Raw genomic sequence first — 20,129 nt, forward strand, 5'->3', positions numbered from 1 at the left:
TCAACTCTTTTCAGTTGAAGACTCTATACTGTGAAAAGAAGTACCACAACTAATCTTTTATTATATAACATAGAGTACTCACCAACTGTTTACCAATCCAGTCATATTCATAATCAAACATATATCCTTTTCGATCAAACAAATCAGTAAAAAGCTTTCTTAGGTAGTCATAGTCTGGTTTTTCAAAAAAATCCAGCCTTCTTACATAACGAAGGTATGTTGCCATTTCTTCTAGAAAAGAAATAAAAATATTCTATTTTCCTATATACACAATAATAGAGCTATTTAAATGTCTAAAAAGCACATATTGTAAGAACAAACAGAAATAGCATTTTATTACAATTTTAAAACTTTATTCATTTTATTACAATGAAATACAAGGGAGAAAGAAGGGAAGACAGGAGAAAAGGACAAAGATATTAAATAAAATGTTTAATATTAATAATTATAATTAATTGCATACTGTATATTAATATTTTGTTAATAAAATATTTAACAAATATTAAATAAAAGATTTTTGTTCCTTTTCATTAGGGAAGCCAAAAATTTTCATTTTTCAATAGAAATCTTGGGTAGTATGAGAGGTGAAATTAGCAATTCCACTGAATCAGCAAGTACCATATTCAACTCACAAATTTGAAAATTAATCAAAATATTGGTGGGAACTGATTAACATGAATGCATTTGCACTACCTTGCTGCAATTCCTTTAGAATAATTGAACTAAACTGATTGATACACAATTCACATCCCCAATCTTTGCTCTGACAATTATTCTAACCAACAGACCTAGCAAAATAAAGCTAACAGATCTATGAAATATAACACAGAAGTAAAGTTTAATTCTTCTCTTAATTTACAATTAACAATTATTTGACAATATACATCTCTACAATTTCCAACTGCATTAGAAAAACAGACATTTTTAAAAGGTCATACTTTCCAGAGGAAGAAGTCATAAAAATCAACTAGCAAAATGGTGAGCAATTAGAAAAACAGTTTTTCACTATCAGGGCAGAGAAAAGCTCTATAATAAAAGATGGTAGGTTACAGTCTAGCTGCTTTTCTGAGCCAATTCACTCATGACAACCAGTAAGAAAAGGATCATACACAGCCCACTGGGCAATGAAAATGATACCTGGTAACCTTCCTCATATGGTGACTCGCCCATTATTCCACTTCTCACAAATCACCAGGTTAATTTACTTTGGTACCCCAAGTTTCCTTGCAGAAATGTCTACAGGATTCTTAATAACATGTGTAAAGCCAGTACCCCCAGCTCTGAGAGCCTGGCCATCAAGGAGCATTCCCTGACTGGCAAACACAAAAAGTGGAACATCAGGTGTAAAAGCTGCGGTATCAGACACATTGAAGAGCTCCCTTCCTGCTGGGAGATGCTGGTACTCTGGAGAAGGCAGAGAAAGAGCAAGAAGGTAGCGCCCTCCAGAGGTCAGTGGAAAGGTTTACAGTCAGTCTGTAGACAAGTTTTTATTTAGATGTATTTCCCACAGGCTGCAGGTGTTGAAAATGAGCTAACAGAAAGACTGACTCCTGAGTCTATTACCTGAAGTTACGACCTAAAGGTGGTAGCTATTTAAGACCTCTTTCTCTTTCAGTTATAGTCCTGTGGGACTACAGGCATAAATCCCACTGGCCACCAGAGCCAGACAACACAGAGGCTCACATTAGCCAAAACTGTAGCCCCAGACAAGATTATAAGCTCTTTCAGGAAGATGCTGGCAAACAGAGAAAAAGTGCAAAGACTGCATTCATCAGCCTCTGCTCCTGAGAGCACCTCCACAGGCTTCCTGAAGTGTGCCAAAACAGAAGGCTGACCCTTCTGGAGAAGCAAACAGGCCTCTTTCTCAGAAAGTAGTATGTTTCAGTCTGCTATATCTATGCAGTGAACTGCAAGTAGTATTCTCTCAAAAACTGTATCTCTGTTAGTCCTGTGGGATCTGGGAATGCAAGCCCATGTGACCTCCAGAATAGGTGGTCATGGGGCTTTTCCTATGCATATACTGCTGATATTATTATAATAATGAGGCCACAATGTACAAGAGAACCTGTGAACACAAAAGTGAGATACCAACTCAGTCTTCTAGAATCTAGTTCAGTTCTCTTTTCACTTAACATTATTATACAATTCACAGCAAGGATTTTAATAATCAGCAACACATTCTATTTTTTATTTGATTTAGAATCTTAAGTAAATTTTTGTTGGCTTAATTTCAAAAAATATAAATAAAAGCAAAACTATTTTCATAAATTTTCTCAATATAAAAGTAGCCTAAAAGCAGAAAGGCCAGTAAGATTTTTACTGTATTTTGAAAACCACACTAAATCTGGTATCATCTCTCTCCTTTAACTTTGACAGAGACTCAAATAATTAACAATGTACATCAAAACCTTATAGTTAGTATTTCTTAGCAAATATTTTAACTTACTAAAAGTTGGGTCATATAAGAAAATACTACTTTAGCTGGTACTGATCAACACTACTAAATATGAAATTTTGTTCTGGTAACATCTTACCAAAAAATATACAAATTGCTGTGATATCTGTACATCAAATGCTGACATCTTTTAAACAGTATATTGAGATCATCCCTTAGAAGCATGAAAAAATGTATTTATAAACCAAAGCAATGGATATTAAAAGTTCTGATTTTCTGTGTACAGGCACACATACCAAGGTAGCATTATACATTACCTGGAAAATTTTCACATAACACTTCTATTGGTGTGGCTCGTTTTGTATCTCCAATTTTCTGATACCTCTCTTTTAATGTATCGGCCTAAAAGAAAGAAAATAATCTTGAGAGGAGAAAAAAATTTTAGAGTTAAATACTTGGAAGAAAGGTTCTTAAAAGATTAAGAGTTTACAAAAGTTGATAAAGAAAAGCAAAAACTATTACCTTTAAACCTTGCCAAGGAAGACTGCCTCTCAGAAAATACATGAACATATGACCTAAAGCTTCTAGGTCATCTCTTCTACTCTGTTCTGAAACAGAAGAGAAACATGAATATCACTTTCCTCTCCTTGTTAAAGATATAAGAATGGAGAACTGATTCATTATATATATAGTAATTCTTGACAGTTCAACAGAACTATGGCCTATGTGACAAAATCACATCCAGTTAAACTGCAATATTTTTACATTAACATTATCAAGCATCTTTAAAATATCACATTGTTTTTAAAAATACTTCTAGGGATTTAGTCCCCTCCTTAGATATCTACACATAGAAACAAGGCAAGGGGTGAGGGGTTTCATGGTGAAATAGTCACTGACCATCCTCCTTCTCTTCCTTTGGGAGAGTACAAGGGAAAGAACATGGTCTGGCAATCTAAATGACTTCCTTTTTAAAAAAAACAAACAGCAGCAGCCAGTCACTATGTTCTATATCTGTTTTAAAGACTAGGTATGTAACATTAAAGCTACAGAGTTTACAGTATCTAACTTCATTTAACCCTGTAGCTCCTAAACATATGAGCATAAAACTCCCATCCCATATCCTCTTGTTAAACACAATTAGTGTTTTGCATAATATACATTTTTATACACTTGTATTTGACACATCCCAACATTATAACTCCTCTACCACCACCAAAATATGCTACTAGAACAAATTGCCACTTTCAAGTTGTTATTTTAGTAACAAAATGTTATAGAGCACAGGAGTGAGTGACACAGACTAAGAGAGTAGGGTGGTACTTAAATAAATGTTTGTTGCTAAGTGAAATTTTTTTCAATTTTTTTTAATGAAATTAAACAAAAAATGCTGACTAATAGGAAAAAAAACTTATAATAAGAGGGCATTATTGTATAAGATCTTTTATCTAAAAAAATGGTAATAGCTCAAATAGCTCAATAGTGCTAAACACTTTTAAAAAACAAACTTTTCAAAGCATGCTCCAAAATAAGGAGAAAGTCAGAAGTGGTTTTAATTTTCACTATGCATGCTCATGCCTTTCTAAAATTGTTTTCTGTGACACTTGCTAGAGTTTAAATATATACATTTCTGCTATTATTTAACCAATAGCTATCCTCCCACCAGACAGCAAGTCACAAAAGGGCAGATGTCTTTTGGCTCCCTATCCCCAGAATCTCATGTAATGGCTACCACAGAGCAGGCATTCAACATATACTATTTGCATATATAAATGAATAGTTGAAAATATGTAATAACAGATATGTGTCCTTTTTTTAACAAGCTGAGGAAATTATCTAGAATAGAAATCAAATCATTAGTTAATCGGGATGTGAAGCTGGAGGACTGGAGAGGTCATTTCAATTTCTCATTTCATATACTCAAAAATGAAATATAATGGGAAATTTTTCCTTTTTTCTTGTATTTTATAACAACATAAACATATCTATTAAAATATGCTTTTAAAATAAAGTTCTTTTTAAAACTATTAATGAAAGTAGAAATGTGAATGGCAAAAATATCTATAATGCCTTTTACAACTTGATTAAAATTATAGTATTTCATTACATATTATATTATGGGAGTCTTAAGAATGAAATGCCATGCAAAGAAAAAATATTATTTCTGAAGTTGGCTGATAACCAGAATCAACTCTAAAATGTTTCAAAACCTAAGATGACTAGGCCTAATATTAGAGATTGACTATTTCTTCCTCCATTAAATTACTTTTGCACCACATTCAAACGTCAATTGAATATCTATATTCCTACCCATTTATCTATGTCTATAGGTAAATTTCAGAATCCTATATTCTTATCCATTTATCTATGTCTAAGACAACACCATCCAAAATAAGTAGAAAAAAAGATAAATGTGGAAAACATTGACAAGATTATCCTAAAATAGAAATGAAAGTCCAGATGGAGTTGCTAGTGAACGCTATTGAATGATAAAGAAGCAGTAACAATTCCACACACATGCAGGAAATAAGGGACCCCTCCCCAACTCTCATCAAACAAATAATCAAAGGATACATCTTCATTTTGACAAAAGATATATATAAAAAACCTACAATAAAAATGATTCTTAGGTGCCTAAAAGCACTCCTAAAATCAGGAACAAAATAAGAGTGCTCATCCTTACATTTTCTATTCAATGTTGACCATAAGTTCTCAGGGAAAAAAGGGAGGCAATAAAAAAATTAAAAGATTAAAAGAGATGAGATGATTCAAGTAAGTAAAGGGGGGGAAAGTTTTCAGAGAAAACTCAGTACATGTATTCTATTCCTAAAGAAGTTCTCTTGAGGGCCTCCTGGTGGCCTAGGGGTTAAGTCTCAGTGCTATCACCACTACTGCCTGAGTTCCATGCCCAGCCAGGGAGCTGACCCACATAAGGCGCAGCAGGCCTCTCTCCTGCCTCGCCCGCTGCTCCCTTCAGCAGTGTATTTAAGTAGATCCACCTGTCCTGCTCCCCACTCTGTCTCTGGTGAATCCTCACTCATTCACCCCTGCCCCACACACCTCTGGCCTACACCCTAGTTCTTCTACACAAAAATAAATAAAAATTCTTAAAAAAAGAAGTTCTCTTGAAATCTAGTTCAAATTTAGCTATAATCCCAGTAACTCTGATGATCAGGTTAAAATGTAGTGAAAGAAAAGTACAATGCTACCAAAAGCAGTGTTCTACACACAGTAACATAAAGTCAAAATTAGTTGAAAACAGAAAAATCGAATAAAAATACACTACTTCAAGACTTTCTATAAGCTACAGTAATCCAGACAATGTGGTATTACTGAAAGACTAGATAACAGATCAACAGACAGAATAGAGTTCAGAAATAGACTCATAAGCATCATTAACAGACCTTTGCCAAAGGAGTAAAGGCAATGCAATGCAACAAGATAAATCTTCAGAAAAGTGATACAGGAAGAACTAGACATCCAAGAAATAGACCTTATACCTTGCATACAAATTAACTAAAAATGTATCCCAGATGGTCTTCAGGAAATACACCTTAAATGAGACACAACTACAGTACTTTTCAGAATGGCTGAAAGTTCTAATAGTGACAGTATCAGAAGCTGGTGAGAACGTAGAACAACAGACACACTCATTATTGGTGGGAATGCAAAATGGTACTGACACTTTGGAGGACAAATGGGTGGTTACTTACAAAACTAAATATATTCAATATATGATCCAGCAGTCATACTCCTTGGTATTAACCTAAAGGAGCTGAAAACTTATGTCCACAAAAAGCCCTACACATGTGTATAGCAGCTTTATTCATAATGATCAAAACCTGAAAGCAACCAAAATGTTCTTCAGCAGGTAAATGGATAGAATGTGATACAATCTGACAATAGAATAAATGCAGCATTAAAAATAATGAATTATCAAGCCATGACAAAACATTAAAGAAACTTAAATGCACATTTCTCAGTGAAAGAAACCAATCCAAAAAAAGCTACATAGTATATGATTCCAATGATGTAACATCAGTAAAAGACAAAACTGTCTACGGAAGAATAAAAAGATCAATGGCCGCCAGGGCTTACACGAAGAGGGGGATAATTAGGTAATACACAGAGGATGCTTAGGCAAGGGAAACTACTCTGTATGATTCTATAATGGAGGCTACATGGCATTATGTGATAATGATGTGTCACTGTAGATTCATAGTTATAACAAATGTGCTCCTTTGGTAAGGGATATTGATGGGATGGACAATGCATGTGAGGGGTATAAAGGAAATGTCTATCTTATTTCTACTTTTCCTGTGAATTTGAAACTGCTCTAAAAATATCATCTATTTTAAAAAATACACTGCTAGTTAAACAGCATTACCTCTAAATTTACTCAGGTAAATATTTTAAAAGTTTCCAACTTACTTTGAAAGCCTGAAACATCAAGAAAATACCAGTTATGTTCACCATACTTTAAGGAAGCAATGAACTGTGCAATACATTTTTAAACTGTTAAAAAGCTGTTCGGGAAGCTCAAAGAGCACGCTTCAAGAACATGGTCAATCGGGGCCTCCCTGGTGGCACAAGGGGTTAAGCACTGCACTATGAAGCAATCCGCAGCCTCTGCAGCATGAGTTTCATCCCCAGCCGGCTGGCCAGAGAGCAACCCACATGGCGCAGCAGACCTCTCCTGACTCGCCCGCTGCTCCCCTCAGCAGTGTACTTTGGCCAATCTGCCTGTTCTGTTCCCCGCTCTGTTTCTGGTGAATCCTCTCACCCCACCCCCTGCATCTCTGGCCTGTACCCCAGCTCTTGTATGCATTAATAAATAAATCTTTAAAAAAAAAAGAACATGGTCAATTAGCCTAGAAATTATATGAATCAAAAAAAAAAAAAAAGAAATTATATGAATCACATCACAGTATAACACTGAAAGAAGGCACTTTGGTAACACTAAATTTTTGTAATTCTTTTTTCTCCTATTCAGAAAACTTACTGTTAAAGGTTTAAAATATCATACTCCTATGGAACACAAGTTTTGTTGTTTTTTTTTTAACACTTAGAAGCAACTGGCAACTAATTCCTTGACTCCTAGTCTTTATTCAGTCAATAAAGTTATTGAATAATAACTTTAAAATAAAAAAAACAACTATTTCCAGAGCACTTGTCAGAGAAAAATAGTATTTAATTATAAAAGACTTCAATAACTTATAAGAGGTGTTTCAAAGGAAGAGTACAAAATGAAGCTCAAAGGAGTTGACAAAAAGTCTTCAAAAATTAAAGACACTTGAACAATTAAAAATAATTCAATATGACTAAGGAAAAGAAATTTCCCAATAAAGTAGAACAAGGAAATTCACATCTGTCACACACAGTTTTAAGATTTCAACTAGACCAGTGAAACTTAAGCAGGTATAAGAAAGGTATACAAATGACTTACCACATCTACTTTCTAAACAGAAATCACCTAGTTGTAAGATCAATAAATGCATGCCACAGGAATACAGATGCTAAATTGTACAATGTGATTTTATACTACTTTATATATTGCTTACATTAGAAACACCTTTTTCCTTTTTAAATCTGATATGGTGTAGTTCCCACAAAGGAAAAGTACTCATGAATCTGTACAATATTCCTCTTACCCAATTCTCTATTTTGAAAAGTTCCAGTGAGGAAAAAGTCCTTGAATATGACAGAGAGAGAGGGAGAGAAAGAGGGAGAGACAGGTAGACAGACAGACAGACACACAAAGAGCAAGCAAGCAAAGAGGCTTTAAAAGAGTTCACTAAGGTCTAGGCAAAGCAGGGAAGGAAGACATTACAAAATTATATATACACAAATTAAAATCACCGCTAAAAGGTCACATTTTCACTGTTCTTTTTCTTTTTTATCTCTTCCTGACTCACAAAACCAAATGCTCTAAATTCAAAATATCACTAAATACTCCATGTTCACAGCTATCTTAAACTCATCAAATAACTTAACTCAAACTCACATTACTTTAGCTTACTCTTTTTTTTTTTTTAAATAGGAACACATGAAGTCTGGCAAACAAACTTTCTCTCTGCTAATATCACCCAATAATCCCAAGTTCTATATTAAAATGGAAGCAGGGCTTTTATGAATTGGAAAAAGTAGGAACTAATACTCTTTTGTTGTCTGCAATACTTGCCAAAGAAATAATTTGGTTTCTCCCCAAAAGAAGAGTGAAAAGAGATTATTGCAACAGTTAAACACCATTTCCCAAAGTCTTGAGATTTTTCCTGAAAGCTCTGAATATTTTCCTAAAAAGGACAAACACAGAAGACTCATTCTGCCACTTCTACAAATAGGAAGTTGTTACGTTTACCATTGTTCAAAGACAGAACAGTAGGTCATAAGGAAGTTGTGACTTCATTTCTTGTAATAAAATGGTGGTGAACTTTTGTTAGTTGTTATAAAATAGTCTATTAACTGCCGTGAAATGAAAATTTGTCAGACATGATCATATAAATACAGATATGCCTGGTTTCAATGAAAGACACAATCCTGAAAGATGTATTTCTTTTTCTTTTTTTTGAAAGATGTATTTCTACCAAATCATATTTTAGATGAGAAAGTTTGCTACTGAAATATTACCTGAATACAAGTTGTGTTTTATAATTTTGGATGTTTGAAACTTACTTTTCTTAAAGAAAGGAAAATGTACATTTTTCAGGGACTTAAGACAAATGAAAAGACAAAAACACCACAAGCCTGCATGAAGGAGGCTGTTGGAAGAGATGTCAAGTGCTATTTAATTCTAAGTGAGAGGAGGAAGAACACAACAGCATGTAACTTTGGAAAGAATGGTAAGAGAAGAAGCTTAAGACCTGGTTTGAAGGTTGGGTTAGAAGACTTCTAATATTCTGTACAAATTTGTGATTGCATATTATAAGATACTTTTGAGCAGGTTTACATTCTTCTCCTACTCTCCCTTTAGCGTGAGATGTTATAAAATAGAATCTACAAGCAGAAAATTAAATTTGATTTCCTTTCATATGGAAACTACCCATGACTTAAGAATAAACTAGCAAATGTAACTTAGAACTGATTTTAGAAAGACACAAAGTAATTCAATGGAAGAGAATAAGATATAACAAAAGAACCTCAAGCTCTATCTCACAGCACAAAAAAAAATTAATTCTAGAAAGTAGAAAACATAAAACATCTTATTACATGGAGATAAAGATCTCTTAGTATACAAAAAGTAGAAACCCTAAAGGAAAAAGTAGATAATTAGATTATATAAACTTTTACAACTTTTCCTTATCAACTGATGCCATTAAGAAAATGACAAGGCAAGAAACAAACTAGAGAAAATTTTCAGAGCATATATATGACACTACCCAAATATACAACTATCTCCAGACTATACGGAATTCCTAAAAATCAACAAATGCACACTACACAAAACAAGGTAACTAAAACAAGGTAAATAAATACATTAAACCGTGCTTAAAATCTTTAATCACACCAAAAAAAGTCTCACTACAGTGCCACTAACTGACTGATCAAAGTTTGGTTTCTATATACTGTTGTCCATTTAAAGGACCCAAGAGTTCTTGGAAAAAGGTCAGTGGCCAAATCAGACAAACTACAAGAAGAACCTGGAAAAACTTGCTGCACAGGTTCTCTAAGAATCATGAGAAGATACCAAAAGGGCAGTCAGCATGGAGGTAAATCCAAGACCACTTTAGCATCAAAATAAATAATGACAACAATATATTATAATACCTTCAATAAGAATCTATGAGTTCACACTGATATAAGAAAATAAACAGGGAAGAAGGGAAAGTTCTGGCTTACGTAAGACTATCAACTATTAAATACATGCAGGATGATGGAGACAAACAAATCATCAATGGATACTAAATCTAGTGGGCAAAAATGTGATAAAGAGCAGCATATTCAATTTCAAAAATCTACTTATAAAATACTTTTTTAAATACAAATGTAAAATAAGAAACTTTCAAGTGGAGAAACTTTTAGTAGACACTATCTAAAGGAAGTGATAAAAGCTATTCCAGACACAATGCACTAGAAATCTATCATGCCTATATTTATGGAAAAAATGCATACAAATATAATCATTAAGAGCTATCACACAGGGGCCTTCCAGATGGCCTGGGTTAAGTCTCAGCACACCACTACTGCCTGAGTTTGAACCCCGGCCAGGGACCTGACCCACATATGCCACAGCAGACCTCTCCTGTCTCACCCGCTGCTCCCCTCAGCAGTGTATTTCAATAAGTCCTCCTGTTCTGCTCCCCGCTCTATTTCTGGTGATTCCTCTCACCCCCTGTACCTCTGGCCTACACCCCAATTCTTCTAGAAAAAAAAAAAGATACCCAAATTGAGGACACTCTACAAAATAGCCTGTAGCCCAAAAAAAAAAAAAAAAAAAAGTTAAGAAACTATATAAAAATGAAGACAAGTAGCTGTTACAGAAGAAAAGAAACTGAAGAGATAAGACAAGTAATTGTGTGACCCAAGGGGAAAGGGGACAGAGAGATAACAAAAGAACCTCAAGCTCTATCTCACAGCACACAAAAAAATTAATAGGGGGAGTAGGAGTCCTCTGAAGTTAATATTTTACTCTTCTTTCAAATAAGGATCCCCTTAAAAAGGTTAAATAATTTGCCCAAAGTCATATCAGTAATACACAGTAAACAGTACCTCTAAGCATTAAACTGACTAGTCAATTGCTATCTCCCTGGCTAGCTATATAAGAAAGACAAAGGCGGCTTCAAACATCTGAAAACACAGTAATTAGATAAACTTAAGTGTACTCGCACACTCCTTTTTTTTTTGGGGGGTGGGATTTTGAAGGTAATTTTATTCAATTATATTAGATCTTTTTTCAATTTTGGAACTAATCAGGAATTAGGTACAAAGTAATCATTTACATAATTATTTTTATTTCTTTTTCTGACATTTTTCAGTTAAGGTTTACAACACTGTATGTTATTCAGAAATACATGATCCACCTTTTCAGGTATATGTTACCATACCACACCCACCACCAATATACTCATATAAATTAAATGATGACCCCAGCCCTATCAAAGTTGGACATATCAAGTTATCACGTAAAAAAATACATATATAGTAAATGTAAGAATATCTGTTATTCATTTACTGTAAAACAAGTTACTTTGAGTTTGATTAAATATAAACCATAGTAAGTTCAAGTCTGTTATGACCAAAGAAAATTACAAAAGTAACTGTAACCTGCAGAAACAATAAATAAAAACTCACAAAGCTAGCCTAGTTTCTGAATTCAAATTCCCGTACTTATATAAAGTACACACATACCTTTTCCTAAATGTGTGTTTATGCTCATGTATCTTGCTGTTCCTGTAAGGCTCTTGTGTTCTCTGTATGGTATGTGTTTCTTTGTCTCTGGATCAATATATTCCTTTGCCAAACCAAAATCTATAATATGAATAACTTGCTGGGTTTTGTTTCCTGGTCTTCCTATTAAAAAGTTCTCAGGTTTTACATCTCTGTATATCAAGTTCTTTGAATGGACATATTCCATACGGGAGATCTTGATTAAAAAAAAAAAAAAAATGACAAATTCATTGTTAGGCTTTGACTAGCATAAAAAAGCATGATAGCAACAAGATAGAATTTTCACAATGAAAACACAAAAATTTAGGAATTGTTTCAATTCTTTAAAAGTAGTATGATAAATGCTAAGTCTATAGCTTCTCTACTGTATATTCAATTATTATTTTAAAATCTTCATTTTTATTATTATGGCCTCTTATAAATGAAAGTGTTTGAATTTCATGAACTCCTTTCATTTAATCAGTAACCCTGGCTCATTCAACACTTTCAGATGACTCTAACTTATAAAATTAACAAGGCTTATTATATTAAATGTTAATCTTGCTTGAATTAGCAAGATTCAAAATTTTGAACCCAAGTGTCAACACACATACTGATAAAGTTGCAGTTTATTCTTTCTTATCAGTTCAATAATCAAGGAGCTTTTACAATTATATCAAAGAAACAGAATCTAAAGTGTAAAATAGAAAACATTCCATAAAACTTGTCTAGCTTTTTCTTTTTTATAACTTCTTTGTTTACTTTTTCTGTATGTGTCCAAAAAATTGAAAAAGCACTTGAAACTAAACAACCTTTAAATCCAACTCTATAATAAAATAGTACATTTTCATTAACTGTTTTATACATTCTTAAATAATGTCCATTGTACAAATCACAACAGAACACTACAAAATAATAAAATTGCTTCATTTCATGGCTGTCAGCTAATGTAACATAGAGTCATTCAGGCCAATATAGTTTGTGAAAAATTTTTGGATCATATATAATTTATAATATATAACAATTTGCATGACTTTTAATTAGTGATACAAGCATTTTCCAGATCATAAAACACTCTCATACACATTTTTTAATGGCTATAAATTATTTTCTGGCTATTAATAATTTAACCAACTAACCCTGCTATTTCTACACATTTGGATTTTTTCCCACTTGTTAAATTATAAACATCCTTGCACAAAAAGCTTTACGTACATCTGAATATTTCCACAGAATTTGCAGAATTAATGAGTCAGTATATAAAAACATTAAGACTTCTGCCACCCACATTCCTATTGGTATTTACTTCAACACTGTCCTAAAAATCATCCTCTAGTTTCCCTTTAGTTTCCTGTAGTTTAAATAATTTATAACACTCTCTCATTAGTTTATTTCTTCTTTTTCTAGGCTATTAAAATTTATTACCAAGATTAAGAACTGTGTTTCTGAGGGTTTTCTTTCTAAGTATTCATCTTCTACATGACAAGGATGTGGAAACAACTTAATTCTCAAACTAAACATTCTGATCTTAGAGTTAGAAAGATACCAATTCTTTCAGACAAATAAAACAAACTTGATTCAGTTTTTAAGTTACATGAATATGAAAAAGACAATGATACTAAAAGTAGGAACATTTTTATTAGGCTGAATGCTCTGTAAGATCATGTAAAACTTGAAACCTTTGATATAAATTTGTGTCCAAACAAACCATGAAATTTTTCAATTTCAAAGCATCCTGGTTTTACTTACCAACTGGATAGCTATCATGAGAACTGTTTTAAGGGAAAATGTTCTGTCACATAAGTCAAACAAGTCTTCCAAACTAGGTCCCAGCAGTTCCAGCACCATAGCGTTGTATTTACCACAAGGGCCAAAATAGTAAACTTGAGGTATACCATCTGGGGGTAAGGAAAAAGAATTTTAATAATATCATCATGTTACATACCAAACTTTTCATCTGAGAAAAATCAATGTTTTTTTTTAATTTTGCAGTTTCAGTAATTTTTTCCCTTTTTGCCATATATACAATAAATTTTTCCTGATCCAACCCTCCCGCCCTATACCTTCTCGCTAATGTCCACAGGACAGTCTGGTTACCCCTGTACTGCATTCTATACACTGCTTCACTGGTGGTCTCCATCACGCCAGCACAGAGAAGAATTGGGCATGTGAACCTTACCTTTCTGTGGCCTAGAGATACACCTGGCGCACAGGAAAGATTACACTTCTATTGAACAAAGGAGCCACTGCTCTCTTTAATAAACCGGTGGTATGCATATTGCCAAGATCACTGTACAACCTTCATATGCAAAGGTGCACAAACCCTATACCATCTCTCCTTTAAATGTAATCAAGATATCCAGATATTACTTGCAGAATTATTTTATGTTACGGGCCAATGGTGATATCATTGAGGTCCCATCAGTGGCCTTACATTAATCCAAAGGAAAACTGTTCAAGTGGATGGGCCTAACCTAAACAGGGATCCCTTTATAATAAGTCTAGAGGGACTCCCTGGTGCCACAGGGGGTTAAGTCTCAGCACTATCAAGCTATCAGCAGCCACTGCAGCACAAGTCCGATGCCCAGTCAGGAAGGAGACGCACAAGGCACAGCAAACCTCTCCTGTTTCACCCACTGCTCCCCTCAGCAGTGTATTTTAGTCAATCATCCTGTTCTGCTCCCCACTCTGTCTCTGGTGAATCCTCTCCCCCCCTGCACCTCTGGCCTGTACCCCAGCTCTTGTATGCATAAATAAATAAATCTTTAAAAAAAAAAAACATTAAAAAGTCTAGAAATCAGGGATATTTGAAGTCTTTAAAAATGCAAACTATGTTGTGGAGAGAAACACATGCCAGAGAATGGTGCTCAGGCCTACTGCCATGAGGAAGTGAACTGTGGAGATAACCAGTACGCCTGGAAGTGAAGAAGAGCACTCTAAGCCTCAGATAAGACTACACGCCAGGGAGACTCCTTGATTTCAGCTTGTCAAGACCTTCAGCAAAGAACCCAGATAAGTCATGCCTGGACTCCTGACCCACAGAAATTGGGAGATATAAATTCTCTTTTCTATGCCACTTATTACTAAAAAATGCATTATTCAATAATACCAAATAATATAAACTCCCAATATAAAGTCTAAATGCAAAGACGTCATCACTGTACTATTAGAACCGACTCCTAACAGACATATAATAGGTGATCAATTTACCTTAATATTACATTTACCTATTTATTTATCATGAGGAAATGAATTTTTTCTCTCTTTAAAGTCTTAGTTTTACTTCCAGGTGATTTTTTTTAACATAATTTTAGAAGGGAAAATAATCTTTCTAAAATAAATAAAGTCTTTATATTCCTTTTATAGGAGTTTGAAGACCATAATTTCCTTTTTGTTGTTTATTCTCTAAGTTCTCAGTCTGGCTTAGTATTAACCATTCGACTTTCAAGTAGACTTCAGTTTGCTTATCTACAGTATCAGGAGTTTGGACAAGACCAGTTATTCTCAAAAATAAGTATGATTCAGACAGTAGAATATCTGGAGACAGGCAGGGAAGATAATATAATTATGCCAGGGGTAGGGAAAAGGAGACAAATTCAAACTGCATACATGGTTCCCTCCCCAGAAACAGTTTTTCATATACCCACAAGAATGTATGTCAGCACACCCACCCCAACACAGACACGCATATATCACCTTGCCACTGGGATTCACTAATTTAGTGTGAACCACTCTTAGCAAAATATGTCATTCCAACTCCCACATGTTGAAAGCAGGGAAAAAATGTTTCAGTGACAGTGGATGAGACACTCACTAAAGTTTATTTCAACATTGAAGTACTGCTTTTACTTTGGAGTATGTATCAAAAGCCTGAAGCTACAGTGAAGATTTATCAACAACTCTCAATTAGTATACTTCTAGAATTATCACTACAACTTTCTTCCACTCTATATCACTGTTAATTTTTATACTTTTAATTCACTAATCTCTAACAACTCATTTCCACTCTTTTTAGCTTGTTACTTCTGACCTGCAGGGTTCAAGGAAACCAGAGCATCAAACTTGTTAGAACTATATAAAAAATATAAAACAGGATCTGAGACCCTCAGTGAAAGGACGGCCAAAGGGCGTTTTTACTTCTTTCTTAGTCATCTATTTTCAAATAGTTGAAGTTGTTATGAAATGATATATGAATAAGGTGGCAATATATTTTGGCTTATTAAACAACTTATTTTTTGAATGTTTTGAAAGGTTTCCAAAAAATGGAAAAACATTAAAAAACTGTCACTGTGTTAACTAATTTGACAAGCGCTTAAGAGTGAATAGGACACTATGATGAAGGATGATCTAATCCAAGAAAGCAAGTTGGGTTAACATTAAACAAACCACCAGTGTAATTTCACCATAATAACAAAATAAATGCAAAAAGAACTTTTAAGTTACTAAATAATAGTTACTAAAAACACATTTGACACAGTTTTGAGCAAATATGGAACAAAAGGTAACTTCCTCCATCTGGTAAAAACCATCTAAGAAAATCTTGTAGCTCACATCATTCTAAAGTGGAAAATTGAATGTTTTCCACTTAGGACTGAGAACAAGACAAAGATGTCCGCTTTCACCTTTTCTAGTCACAGAAGTGGAATCAAGGGAAAAAAAGAAAAAAGCATTCTCAAAAATGTACAGTCTGTTACTTTAAGAGAAACTAACTACTTGTTTCTATTGTAACAAATAATAAAACTCAATTTTCAAGTAAATTTGAGAATTTTTAAAAAATGTCTATCTACCAGGTGACCTTGGTAACTGTAACTATGAATGACTTAAACATCCATCAAACCTAAACTAATTAGCCAAATTATGTCATACCCATTCTTTGAAGTATAACACAGGCTTTAACTACTTTTGGAGATAAATTTTCAAATACAAATTATTAATGTTAACTTCTCATAATTCTGAACATTAACTTTAAATTATTTAACTTTGCTATTTATAAAACCAGAGACTATTTTTAAAATAATACACTCTTTAAAAATATTTTATTTTTTACATCATTGTTTTTTTTTGGGGGGGTAAAGATTTATTTATTTATGCATACAAGAGCTGGGGTACAGGTCAGAGATGCGTGGGGTGAGAGAACTCACCAGAGACAGAGTGGGGGACAGAACAAGCAGACTAGCTGAAATACACTGCTGAGGGGAGCAGCAGGCGAGACAGGAGAGGTCTGCTGTGCCATGTGGGTTGCTCCCTGGCCAGGTGGGGACCCAACTTGTATTGCAGAGGCTGTGGGTTGCTTCATAGTGCTGTGCTTAACCCCTTGTGCCACCAGGGAGGCCCTCATTGTTCATTATTAAACAATATTTGCTTCCCCCCCGCCCATCCCCGGGGTCAGGTGTAGTCCCCATAGAATTTCCTTCCCCAAGGCACCCGTGCAACCATCACCACTGTCCCCTGTGCTCCTCCTCTCCCTTGCAGGATGTCTCTGATTTATCATTGTCTGTTTTTGCATTGTTGAGTTTTGTACTGTTATTATTTTTCACACTGATGTCTTATTTTGTTCCCCTACATTCCTGCTATAAGTGAAACCATTGATATAAAATAATACACTTTTAATAAGTCATTAAACATGGGCCTCCCCTGGTGGCGCAGTGGTTGAGCGCTGGGCTGCGAAGCTGCCCGCAGCCTCCGCAGCACCAGTTCAATCCCCGGCCGCCGGCGAGGGTCCTACATGGTACGCAGACCTCTCCTGTCTCGCCCACTGCTCCCCTCAGCAGTGTATTTCAGTCAGTCTGCCTGCTCTGTTCCCCGCTCTGGCTCTGGTGAATTCTCTTACCCTCCCGCACTTCTGACTGTACCCAGTGCTTGTATAAATAAATAAATCTAAAAAAAAGGTCATTAAACATACATGTGAAGAAAAAAGATACTGGGAGAAAAAAAACAGAAAGAACAGAAAATAATGGAAGCAATGGTGATTTCTACTTCCACTTTCACATATTTTCCCAATTATTATGAAGAACACATGCTATTTTCACAATCAGAAATAAAATAGATTATTTTATAAAATTCTTCTGGAACCATAAAGAAAAACTTAAATTGAAAAAAGATTAAGGCCACATTTATTTAATTCACCTATTAACTGTACTTGAGCCAGTATTTCTCAAACACTCTGCCTAATATTTAAAGTTATATAACCTTACCTCTACTCGTAACTATTAACTTCCATGATAGGAATAAAGCAAAGTATACTATCAGATTCTGTCTACACTTTTTATACAAGTTTGGCTTCCTCTCCGTTCTGAACATATCTTCCAAACATTCTCAACTTATCTCCCTAAGGAAAGGAAGGTCCACTTTAAAGCCCAGATTTATTATGATTCACTTAGCTTGAACTCTGCTAAGGCAGCATTCAAAATTTTCTACCCTACTTCTGCAATCCAAGTTGACAACTTCCAGGTCTCTTCTTCTCAAACTATCCCCATTAAGCATGATCAAAATTTGTAATTATTCACACAAAAATTCTCAGTTAAGGAAAGATATGTGTAAGTAAATCTGCTCTGCTACATTTCATATAAGCAAGCCGACTCGCTGTTGGGAGAATCACTGTGTACCTAATATGCAGAGTCAATCAAACTCTGTACAGGGTATCTTTAGGTTTCTAAAATAACACCATGAAAAAATCAGTAAAGGAACAAAGGGAACAGCTTTAATTTTCCTTTTATTTCCTTACTTTAACAGCTGCAGTGTATCTCAAAATTATGTAGCTCTACTTATACAAAATGGCAAAATTCCATAAACAGCATCATATTTCAATGAGTAAATTAAACATTTAGTCAAATTATTTGAATGAAAATACCTCAGTTTTATCATTCATCATAATTTTACCCTAAAGTATGACTCATCACAGATCTTTGGCAGTAAAAAAGATCTAACTCTGACTCTTTGAGATAAATATCGTTTTATGACAGACAATTATAAATCAGAGACATCCTGCAGAGGAGGAGGGAGAGGGATCAGAGGGAGGGAGGGAGGAGCACAGGGGACTGAGGTGATGGTGCACAGGTACACTGGTGAAGGAAACTCTATCGGGACTACTGAGGTGGGGGGAACAAACATTGTTTGAAAATGAACAATGATGTAAAAAATATATTAAAAAATAAATAAATTTTTAAAATATTGTTTCATGAGTCAATGCATATAGAAACTTCTTAAATTACTATCAATAATTTTAATGCAAATTTTATGTCACTAGTATACAGAATCAACAGCTATAAATTTAAAGAGAAATCAAGAATATAAAGCAAGTACTGTGAAAGCTAAGAGTTTCATTTTCCAGGACAAGTCTGGACAGTTTTCTAAGACTAAGCAAACAAATTAAAGTGTTAAGAGTTAGGTAAAGCTACGGGGGGCAAACAGGGACGGTGGAGTAGCCTAAACCAAAACTAAACAGAACCACAGTAGCATACATCTGGTAGTTTAAACCACAGAAGATTTTTGCAAGTGGGAAAGGTGGCAGAAAACAGGAAAGAGTGTTAAGTTACTAGCTGTGTCTCTTGATCAAAGTATTTGGCTACTGAATTGCATGAATGCCATCCAAACATGAGCAAAAGCAAGCCTTTGTATTTGTTCTTATACCCAGTGCATTTTCAACTATAAACTTATACTCCACCCAATTCTAATTGTTTTAAAATTATTTTTAAGGTTACTATAAAAAGCCAGCTATTGTGAATTCATGAAAGTTAGCTCTGATAATTTGCAGCAACAATAATTTTCAGAGATGCTTATTAACATTCTAAATTTTCAAATCAAGTATATTTTTACCCAAGAAAATCTTAAGAGCACCAAGAATACAGAATTCACGTATTATTTGAAAACACAATTTCACTCTTACTCTTCCAAAATTAATTTTATGAAACATTTCATTTTATATTTCAGTCTTCCCCCTTTATGTGACAAAAAATTAATTTAAGTCATGAAACAACTATTGGAAGTCTGGCATTTTGTACCAGGTCAGGTTCCTTATAGACGGATAATAGTTAACCATATCATTAAAAGAATAATATCATGTCTTTCCCTTTTCAAGTTCAGACTTGTTTACTTAAATTTAAACAGAAGGAATCAGAACAAAAGTACTACACACTTTTTGGGAATTTAAACTCTACATATCTAGTTAAGAAAACTTGCAATCTTGCTTAGAAATACTCAGTACAGAGTTATCACCTACACTATGTTCTTTTCCAACGAAGTTTTGCTTTAAGGCATTCTTAACTTTTAGCACAAATACTTAAACTCCTAGCTCAGCAGTTCTCAACATGTGATCTGGAGACACTTAGGGCCAGAGGTGAGTGGTCCATGACACACAGAGGTCATTGACATC

The 20,129-nt window shown here is 34.3% G+C and overlaps 1 protein-coding gene across 9 annotated transcripts in view; it reads right to left on the reverse strand.

Moving 5' to 3' along the window:
• The window catches only part of CSNK1G3 (casein kinase 1 gamma 3), an 87,039-nt gene that overhangs the window by 26,882 nt on the left and 40,028 nt on the right, over positions 1 to 20,129 (reverse strand). For 5 of the 9 annotated variants that reach the window (XM_037509447.2, XM_037509440.2, XM_037509441.2 and 2 more), the window contains exons 5-9: positions 13,508 to 13,656; positions 11,741 to 11,975; positions 2,918 to 3,003; positions 2,713 to 2,797; positions 83 to 231 (exon numbers count right to left, since the gene is read on the reverse strand). In XM_037509447.2, the coding sequence (XP_037365344.1) occupies positions 83 to 231; positions 2,713 to 2,797; positions 2,918 to 3,003; positions 11,741 to 11,975; positions 13,508 to 13,656 (704 nt within the window). The remainder of the gene's footprint in view (positions 1 to 82; positions 232 to 2,712; positions 2,798 to 2,917; positions 3,004 to 11,740; positions 11,976 to 13,507; positions 13,657 to 20,129) is intronic. The other 4 variants (XM_037509446.2, XM_037509444.2, XM_037509448.2 and 1 more) reach the window with 1 other exon arrangement.

The sequence above is a fragment of the Talpa occidentalis genome, unplaced genomic scaffold (genome assembly GCF_014898055.3).
Source record: "Talpa occidentalis isolate TD23 unplaced genomic scaffold, MPIMG_talOcc4v2.1 talOcc4.13, whole genome shotgun sequence".
Lineage (NCBI taxonomy): Eukaryota > Metazoa > Chordata > Mammalia > Eulipotyphla > Talpidae > Talpa > Talpa occidentalis.